General features: G+C 51.3%; 2 protein-coding genes across 2 annotated transcripts; both read left to right on the top strand.

Moving 5' to 3' along the window:
• Window positions 1–426: 426 nt before the first annotated feature.
• LOC121852878 (85/88 kDa calcium-independent phospholipase A2-like) lies at window positions 427–1,872 on the top strand (the record flags this gene model as incomplete). The annotated part of the gene is given in 3 exon segments (XM_042346760.1): window positions 427–594; window positions 847–920; window positions 1,259–1,872. Coding segments are annotated over 3 exon segments (387 nt in total), but the record flags the coding sequence as incomplete, so codon positions are not given.
• Window positions 1,873–3,739: 1,867 nt separating this feature from the next.
• On the top strand, window positions 3,740–10,311 carry LOC103173241 (brain-specific angiogenesis inhibitor 1-associated protein 2-like protein 2; the record flags this gene model as incomplete). Its single annotated transcript, XM_042346761.1, is given in 5 exon segments — window positions 3,740–3,884; window positions 7,691–7,766; window positions 8,754–8,840; window positions 9,511–9,572; window positions 10,246–10,311. Coding segments are annotated over 5 exon segments (345 nt in total), but the record flags the coding sequence as incomplete, so codon positions are not given.

Here is a 10,311-nt window from a genome sequence, read left to right on the forward strand (position 1 = left end):
CACAGACAAACACACAGACACCCACGCACACACGGACCCACAGACGCACACACACACACACACACAAAGACACACACACACGCGTCTCTGTTTACCAGCAGTCAGTAGGAACCCGGTTGTTAGTCGATTGGGGGATCGCTTTCCTGCGGTAATAATCCCATCAAACAAAAACTGGGCCACTCAACCCACGACTGTTTCCTCCTGACGTGAAAGGCGCTATATATAGGTAATTTTGTTGTTGTTGTTTGTGGGGACGCTGCTGTGCGCAATTGGCTGGCGAGTTTCGCCCACAGTCACTCCACTTTACAGTATAGCCTGCGAAGCGCTTCGAGACGTCTCAACGACGTGATAAGGAGTGCATCAAATGCAAAAGGACTGTTGTTATTATTCTTGTGACGCTGTGTGTGATTGGTGTTGTGTTGGCAGGGGCTGGGGAGCCGGGTCAGCAATCTGGGGGTGGTGGTCTCTCTGGGCACGGGGAAGCCCCCCCAGGTCCCCGTCAGCTCCGTTGACGTGTTTCGGCCATCGAACCCCTGGGAGTTGGCGAAAACTGTCTTCGGTGCCAGAGAACTGGGCAAGATGGTGGTGGACTGTGTAAGTGTCCCTCTCGCTAACACCTCCGTCCACCACATACGCACACTCACACGCACACTTACACACACGCACTCACACACACATACACACTTGCACATACTCACACGCACACATACACACTCACACCCGCACATACATGCGCACGCACTTAAACACGCGCGTGCGCGCACACACACACACACAGAGACACCGACTCTCATTGGGTAACACTAACCGAACCAGTAACGAGAGCTGTACCCACTGTTTGTCCAGTGCACAGACTCTGACGGCCGGGCGGTGGATCGAGCTCGAGCCTGGTGTGAGATGGTGAACATTTCCTATTTCAGGTCAGTGACACAATCAGCTCCTCTGTATCGTGTGAAACATGCGTCAGCCCAGCTCCCCCCCACCCCTCACCACCCCCCTCCCGCATGAGTCAGAACATTGTGGGTTCAAGCCCCACATGTGGGCTGATGCATGTCCCTCATGCCCTCTGGTCCACCGGTGCCACTCTCCCTGAGGACACTCTTCCTCTATCCCTCCGTCTTGCTCCTTCCCTGCCTTCAGCTCGCGTCTGAAGACCGTCCTCTTCGACAAGAGTCGTGCTCCGTCACTGTCGCGCGCACTGGGACGCTGTCCTGGGTGGGGGGGCCCCGCGTGAGTGCAAGTTGTTGTTGTTGTGCAGGCTGAATTCCCAGTTGAAGACGGACGTGATGCTGGACGAGGTGGACGACGCTATTCTGGTGAACATGTTGTGGGAAACGCAGATATACGTTCATCAGGAGAGAGAGAGCATCAAACAACTCGCCCGGCTCCTGCTGACTGCCTGACTGCCCGCGGCCCCGGGGGCGCGGGGGAGGGAGTGTGTGAGTGTGTGTGTGTGTGTGTGTGTGTTGGGGAGTGGGGGGGGGGGGATCATGGGGGCAGATTCCAGACTGACAAGTGAGTGTGTGTGTGTGTGTTGGGGGCGGGTGGTGGAGTTGTGTGTGTGTGCGTGAGGGGGGGTCGCGGGGGCAGATTCCAGACTGACCAGTGTGTGTGTGTGTATTGGGGGGGGGGGGGGGCGGGGGTGGTGGTGTGTGTGTGTGGCTGCTCCGAGATTCTCCCACCCACCTCTCTATCAACGCTGCGAACACCCTCCCCACGTTAACAGTGTGAACTTCTCCCCAATGGAAATCCATCCACCGGCCCTCCTCCCCCTCTGTGACTCTGCCCCAACACAGGCTGCCACCCAGAATCATAGAGCGTCACAGCACAGAAGGAAGCCGTTCGGCCCCTCGAGCCTGTGCCGGCTCTTTGGAAGAGCTACTCAATCACTCCCACTCCCCCGCTCTTTCCCCATTTTCCCTGCCAGTGTTTCCCGACCTGAGAGATTCGTGCCTTGTCCCTTTGTGACCCTTTGAAGAATCGAAGAGAATATGAGGATAATCTGAATTATTGCTGCTTTGCCTCCGAGCCTTTGTTGTTTGTTTTTTGATACACACTCGCCTGCGGCAAGGAGTCGGTCAGAGACCGTGGGTTTCTCTCTCTGCCTCTGCTCTCTCGCTCTCGCTCTCTCTATTCCTGACCATTCCGAGTCCCCCTTGCTGCTGTACTGATGCGGGGTTAGAGACGGAGGAGGGATTCCCGCCGGGAGCGAAAGACTGACAGCGAGCCGGTGAGGTTTCTGAGCGCGCGTGCTGCTAATTAATGATGATTGTAAAAGTGCGGAATTAAATGTCTGTTGTGTGTGAGACCAGCATTCAAACGTCTGGTGCTTTCATCATTCAGAGCTCTTTGATAGACGGGCTGAGTGTCTGTCTGTCTGTCGGGTTTGGATTTGACCTTGAAGTCTCTATTTTCTTAATAGTTCGTAACGGAGTCCCTGTAGCTCAGTGGTTAGAGCGTTCGCAGCCTCGCAAGCGAGAGGACCCGGGTTCGATTCCTGGGCAGAACGAAACATTTCCTTACGCCACACGCCTCTGTTTACACAGCAGTAAGTAGGAACCCGGTAGGTAGTCGATTGGCGGGATCGCTTTCCAGGGGTAAGTGGGACACAGCCGTGCGCAATTGGCTGCCGGGTTTCGCCCACAAAATACACAGCCACTACACTTTACAGTATACCCTGTGAAGCGCTTTGGACGTCTCAATGACGTGATCAGGCACCGGGTCAAATACAAGGATTATTATTATAACACAAAACCACTCGTAAAGTCCTTCGGGGAAACTCCAGAAAAGCCGACTGCAGATTGACAGATAAGTGTGGAAGGATTTGCCAAACTTTGAACTCTCTAAAATGCTGCACAATTAAGAGTAAACCGACCCCCTCCCCACCTCCCCTCACCCGGGGGAGAGGGGGAATTTCTTCCCTGCCTTCCTGGCTTTCTCAGGTGGGTTCTGTGTGTCGTGACATGACACCAGGGGGTCGCTTTAGGTCAAGGGATGTGGGCTCGGACCGTCCGGAACTGGGAAGCACTGCTGACGGGACTGGGGAGTGGAGAGGCTTAAACGCCACAACAATTTACACAGCCCTCACGCGGGTTAGCGCCTCAGAGCGCTTCAGGAACAAGTGGAGCGAGCGCAGGCTTTTTTTTGTGCGAGCGCGCAAGGAAGAACCGTGGCCAGCGCCTGTCCACATCCAAACACCCCGGCCTTCGTCACACGCAAATCAATAATAATAATAATTATTCTGACCCCTTTTGGTGACCTCCCACCCACCCACCCACCCCGGCTGGTTCTCCTGTACGACAAACAGCACCCCCGATAAGGCTTCGACACGTCTTAAGACGCCTCGTCAGCGTGATCAGGCACGATATCAAATGCAAGGATTATTATTATTATAATCTGAGCCGCAGAACCTATTTTTATCATCGATGCTTTCACGTTTATTGTGGTTTTATACACGCCGAGGGGAGAGACGCGAGAGAGAGAGAGAGCTGGTGAGGAAGAGGCTGGAGTTAAACACAGGAGCGAGAGTCGCCCTGGATCGGGTTTACAACCTGCCGATAAATAATTAACACACAAAAACGATCCGCCTTTTCAGCCGCGGAACTGGTTACAAAAGCGGCCTCGTCTCTCTCTCTCTCTCTCAGCACAAACACGATTCATTTAAGTCGGGGTCGGAGTTGGGATTTGGGTTTGTTTTTTTTAAAAAAAAGAAGTTATCACAAAGTTTTTCCTCTCTGTCTGTCTGTCTCTCTGTCTCTGGTTCTGTGGTTGAATTACTCTCTCCTCCTGTCGCTATCTCAGTAGTGTGTGTCCGTCTCTCTGTTGGAGTCATGATGTCTCGCTCGGCAGATCAGGTGTACCAGGCTACGCTGAACACCTACACGGTAAGCTGGAACCTCGCTCAGTGTTTAACCCTCTCCTATTCCCGTTTGGGGCGAAAAGGGAAGCGAATGGGGCTCAATTCTCAGTGGGAGCGATAGTTTAATAATAATACTTGCATTTGATAAGGGGCCTTACCGTGTCGTTGAGACGTCTCAAAGCGCTTCACAGGATACACTCAAGTGGAGTTGACTATTTTTGGGAGGAATGTAGACTTGGACGTTCATTTGTTTCGAGGGAGAANTTTTTTCTGGCCAAGTTATTTACCTCCCTGTGACCTCAGCTGATTTCAGAACACATTGACAGCCTCTCCCACGTCCCGATTCATCGTCACATTACTTAACTTAATTTTCCAGCCTGAGGTGGAGAGAGGTTTGTGAGGTCGGGGTATCGAAGGATACGGGGCAAAGGCGGGCAATTGGAGTTGAGGTACGGATCAGCCGTGATCTAATAGAATGGTGGAACAGGCTCGAGGGGCTGAATGGCCTCCTCCCGTTCCTATTAACTTTTTGCGAGACGAATCCTGAAATCTTTTTACTCCGTTCCCGAAATGATCACAAAAGAGGTGGTTTAAAGAGAGAGAAAAGAAGGGGAGGGTGGGCGGGGGGGGGGCGGGGGGGTGTGTGTGTGTGTGTGGAGAGGGAGAGGGTTATGTTCAAAAGATTGCAATGTTTTTTATCTACTCCCTCCATCCCCCCCCCCCCCCGAAAGGTTTAACTTCTTCAGTAACTTTTTTTGCCACTCCCCCCACACACTTTTCTTTTCGCTGAGACACGGTTCCTCTTTGGAACCATGAGGAGAGTAACCTTTGACTCCCTCCCCCCCCCCCCCCCCGCCCCCCGCAAAAAGAACAAAAGACGAGAACATAAGAACTCACTGGGCGAAAGAAGACTAAAGGTCCATCCAGTTGGCCGTCCGCCATCCCTGTCCCAGACAACACACTGTAAACCCCAGATCTCATTTCATAAGAATATAAGCATTAGGAGCAGGATTCGGCCATTCAGCCCCTCGAGCCCGTGCCCCGCCATTCGATAAGATCATGGCTGATCTTCAGACCTAACTCTAATTACCTGCCCTCTCCCCATATCCCCCAATCCCTCTATTTTTCAAAAAAATCTATCAGTCTCAGCCTTGAAGATGTTCGAGGACTGACATCTACAGCCCTTCTGGGGGAGTGGATTCCATACAGTCACTGCCCTCTGAGCGAAGAAATGTTTCCTCAACTCTGTTCTAAAAGGCTGACCCTTAACTTTAAGACTGTGATCTCTGGTTATAGATTCTCCCACCGGGGAAACAGACCCTCAGTGTCTACTTTATCCGCCCTTTAAGAATCTTATGTTTCAATAAGATCCCCCCTAATTCTTCTGTACTCTAGAGAATACAGCCCCAGTTTATTCAGCCTCTCCTCATAGGTCAGTCCCCTCATCCCAGGAACTAACCGAGTGAATCTACGCTGCACCCCCTCGAGGGCAAGTGTGTCCTTATATAAATAAGGAGACCAAAACTGCACACAATACTCTCGGTGCGGTCTCACCAAAGCCCTATACAGTTGCAGCGAGACTTCCCTACTCTTATATTCTAAACCTTTTGCAATGAACGCTAACATACCGTTCGCCTTAGTTGCTGCTGCACTGCAAACTAACTTTTTGAGACTGGTGTACAAGGACACCCAAATCCCTCTGAACACTAACACTGTCTAATCTCTCCCCCTCTGGAAAATAATCTGTTTTTCTATTTTTGCTGCCGAGGTGAATAACTTCACACTTCCCCACATTAAATTCCATCTGCCACCGACTCGCCCACTCCCCTCACCTGTCTATATCCCGGTGCAATCCTTCTGCACCATCCTCAGAGCTCACTCTCCCACCGAGTTTAGTTTAGTGTCATCCGCGAATTTAGATGCGTTACATTCAATGTCCTCATCTGGATCATTGATGTAAATTGTAAATAGCTGAGGCCCAAACACTGATCCCTGTGGCACGATCTTATCGTAAAATAAATCGATCGCATTTGGTTTTGAAAGAATCGATACTTTGGATTGGGAATGGGAATTTAGGGAAGAGCACATGTGTGTGTGTGTGTTTGTGGGGGGTGGGGTGGGGGGCGGAGGGGTGGGGCGGGGGGAGAGAGAGGGACGAGGGGTGTGGGGAAAGTGCAGTTTGGGGCTAAGCCCCCTCCGCACGTGCACACAGAGTGCACATTTGCTGAGGAATCGGGTTCACATTGCTGAGCCGTGGGGTTTTTATTGAGGCTGCCCACAAGGTGAGAAGAAGGAAGTCAGCATTAAGTTTAAACTTCTTCCTGTTTACCTTTAGGGATGGATGCCTTAATAATCCTTGCATTTGCACTTGATACTTCGAGACGTCTCAAAGCGCTTCACAGGGTACACTGTAAAGTGAAGTGACTGTGTGTTTTGTGGGCAAAACCTTCGCCCAGACGTCACAGTAAAAACCCCGTGAAGCACTTTGATGACGTGATAAGGGTCGGTGCCAAACACCCAGGATTGTTATTAAAGAGCAGAGTGCAGTGTTGCTCGGGATTCCTGGCTCGTTCAAACCCTTTCCTGGTCCCGTCCCAGGAAGGGTGGCTGAGGCTGGGATGTGGGACTCGTTCAACAAACGAGCTGTGGGCGGGGGAGAGGAACGGACAGTTAGGGACAGCTACTGTGGAGGGAGGCGTTCAGATGGGTTTGAAGGCGCCTTGTGTGTCCGATCGGATCCATCTGCAGGTCGGGCCTGAAGACCTTCCTCTTCGACTGTGCCTGCGGTCACCTCCCCCCTATCTCAGCACTCTGGGGCTCTGCCCTGCGTGAGGGGGAGCTGTGTTAATGGTTGTCTTGCAGATAGTGTGTGGTCTCTGAGTGTTAGCCACCCGTTGCCTGGAGTCTGTCCCCTGGCCGTGGAGTTTGGCGTTAGTTATAAATGCACTATGTTACTTCTTGTTGTGTTGTTATTCGCCTGTCAAGTCTGTCCATCCACTGATCGTACTCCTAACGCCCAGGGCTGCCTTGTGCCTCGCAGACTGACCCCTGTGAACCTGTGGCTTGGCGTGGCCCGGTGGCTCGGGTTGCAAGTTGGGGGGAATGATGGCCGTTTGACCCGGGAGTTCTGTTTAGGGATTTTCACTGATTGTTGAGGACTGAACTTTTATCTCAAATCCGGAAAAGTTACACGAGATGTCTACAGACGAAGCAATGCTTTCATGGCTTTGTTTCAAACCTTAGGAGGATGATAATAATAACAATAATATAATAATAATCCTTGCATTTGATACTGCGCCTTATCACAACAACAACAAGATTTGTATTGCGCCTTTCACGTCGGGAGGACGTCCTAAGGCGCTTCACAGGATATACTGTAAAGTGGATCAACTGTGTATTTTATGGGCGGAATAATGATTAAAATAACATGAAAACAGGAACCTAATCAGTAATGATCATTACAGTGCCTTTAATTATCAAATAATATTGTGTACAAATTGCCTAAAATTCTGTAAAAAGGGCCTCAGCAGTGACTGCTGATGAAATCACCGTTACCTTTTGCATTATTATTATTGTTATTATTATGATCGAAAGCTGTTTACTGTTGGGGAGTCTTGAAGTTACTGCTGTGAAATCCCTGGGGGCTCTATGTTATAAAATTCCCTATCCATAATGTCACTGTGCGCAAACTGGCTGCCGCGTCTGCCCACAATCACTATATAACAGTAATTACCTTTGTATTTGACTCGGCGCCTTATCACATCTTCGAGACATCTCAAAGCGCTTCACAGCATATATTGTAAAGTGTAGTGACTGTGTGTTTGTCTGCAGGAAATTCTGGAGCAGTTTAACCCGAGGATGCAGAACCTGGTGGTTCTCGGAAACAACTTCTTCCACGCATTCAGAGGTGAGTCGCAGGAACAGGAGGAGGCCATTCAGCCCCTCGCGTCTGTTCTGCCAATAATAATAATAATGATCCTTGCATTTGATACAGCGCTCTTTCATGTCTTCCTAGCGCTTCACAGGACATACTGTAAAGTAAAGTGGAATCCTGTAGCTCAGTGGTTAGAGCACTCGCTTTGCAAGCGAGACACCAGGTTCAATCCCAGGCAGGTCAGGGCGAGACCTCGGGCAAGTTTCCTTACTCCACACAGACCCTAATAATAATCCCTCCAAAACAATAATAAATTGGTCATTTTCAATCCACGGCTGTTTGTGGGACATTGCTGTGCGCAATCGGCTGCCGCGTTCGCCCACAAATATACAGTCAATTCACTTTACAGTGTGTTCTGTGAAGCGCTTTGAGACGTCGAGAAGACTTGAAAAGCGCTGTATCAAATGCGCGGATTATTATTTATTATTATTATTGACTGTATATTTGTGGGCGAACGCAGCAGCCAATTGCACACAGCAGCGTCTGTCCCACAAACAGTCGTGGATTGAAAATGACCAATTTATTTTATTTTTTTCTTGAGGGATTATTATCAGGCGTGTGTGTGGAGTAAGGAAACTTGCCCAAGGTTTCGTTCTGGCTGGAATTGAACCCAGGTCTCGCGCTTGGAGGGCGAGTGCTCTAAAACACTGAGCTACAGGACTCCAAGCCCTTACCTGTAGGGTGATCCTGGCTGGAGACAGCGGGAACGCTTGTCAGACAGCAGTATCAATGGGATGGGCTCAGAGCTGATGTACAAACCCCCATTCTATTAGACCACGGCTGATCTGTACCTCAACCCCAATTACCCGCCATTGCCCCAAATCCCTCGATCCCCCGACCTGATGAACATCTCTCCACCTCAGGCTGGAAAACGTGACTGGTTGAAACACTCGCTCTGTCTCTCTCTGTCTCTCTTACACTCTCTCTCTCTCTCTCTCCCTCTCGGTCGCCTGTTTTCAGTTCTCATGAAGGCAGCCAACTCCTACTTTGTCGCTGTGGGGAGATTCGGGGACATGGCTCTGCACACGTCCACCTCACAGATACTGGGTAAGACCGTCTTACCTTTGTAGGCGTGTGTGTGAGTGTGCATCTGTGCAGTGTGTGTACGAGGCATGTGTGTGCGTGCGTGCATGTGTGCGTGCAGACGCACGCGTGCAGACTCTGTGTGTCTGCGCGCGCGTGTGTGTGCGTTTGTGTGTGTCTGTACACGCGCGTTTGCATGTGTGTGTGTGTGTGTGCGTGAGCGCAGGAGGGAGAACGTGTGATCTTAACCTTGTTCCGTGATGAATTGCCAGCAGCTGTTTCCCTGTTGTGTGCGTGTTCAGGGTACACGGAACGATAAGAGATGGACTTTATGTATCACCGGCTTGTTAAACACCTTATCACCTGCAGCCATTATTCGCTGACACCACGTGTGTGTGTGTGTTTGTGTGTGTGTATGTGTTTGTCTGGATGTGTGTCTTGTGTGTGCGTGTCTGTGCGGGGTGGGTGGGGGGAGCGGGGTGCAGTGGGTGGGTGTGTTGGCTGTGAGTGTTGGGGGCGCCCGGGGGTGGGGGGAGAGATGAATAAATCAGTTGAGGCCATTGGAAACCCACTGTCTAAACCCTGAGATGCTCACATCACCAGTCAGTCAGATCTCAGACCATCCTCTCACCTTTACTCTCCCTCCATCCCCCCAAACCCTCCCCCCAAACCCTCCCCCCCCACCCTGATGCAGGTCAGGTCCTGATGCAGATGACAGACACTCAGAGGCTGCTGAACAGTGACCTGGAAGTTGTTGTGAGTATTTACTGTAGTTACCAGCGACAGCAACTGCAGCCTCTGTTCACACACATTACATCCCTGGTTAGCGGTGACCTGCTGACTCCAGTGGATGTTGCGTGTTGTGGTTGGGGAGGTGTACAAGGCTGCGTGTTGTGGTTGGGGAGGTGTACAAGGCTGCGTGTTGTGGTTGGGGAGGTGTATAAGGCTGCGTGTTGTGGTTGGGGAGGTGTATAAGGCTGCGTGTTGTGGTTGGGGAGGTGTATAAGGCTGCGTGTTGTGGTTGGGGAGGTGTATAAGGCTGCGTGTTGTGGTTGGGGAGGTGTATAAGGCTGCGTGTTGTGGTTGGGGAGGTGTATAAGGCTGCGTGTTGTGGTTGGGGAGGTGTACAAGGCTGCGTGTTGTGGTTGGGGAGGTGTATAAGGCTGCGTGTTGTGGTTGGGGAGGTGTATAAGGCTGCGTGTTGTGGTTGGGGAGGTGTATAAGGCTGCGTGTTGTGGTTGGGGAGGTGTATAAGGCTGCGTGTTGTGGTTGGGGAGGTGTATAAGGCTGCGTGTTGTGGTTGGGGAGGTGTATAAGGCTGCGTGTTGTGGTTGGGGAGGTGTACAAGGCTGCGTGTTGTGGTTGGGGAGGTGTATAAGGCTGCGTGTTGTGGTTGGGGAGGTGTATAAGGCTGCGTGTTGTGTGTTAGTTTCAGAGGTTCCACGAGGAGCTGCTGCAGCAGATGGAGGAGAACGCGAAACTCGACATGGACTAC

This window comes from Callorhinchus milii, unplaced genomic scaffold, assembly GCF_018977255.1.
Source record: "Callorhinchus milii isolate IMCB2004 unplaced genomic scaffold, IMCB_Cmil_1.0 Scaffold1599, whole genome shotgun sequence".
Taxonomy (NCBI): Eukaryota; Metazoa; Chordata; class Chondrichthyes; order Chimaeriformes; family Callorhinchidae; genus Callorhinchus; species Callorhinchus milii.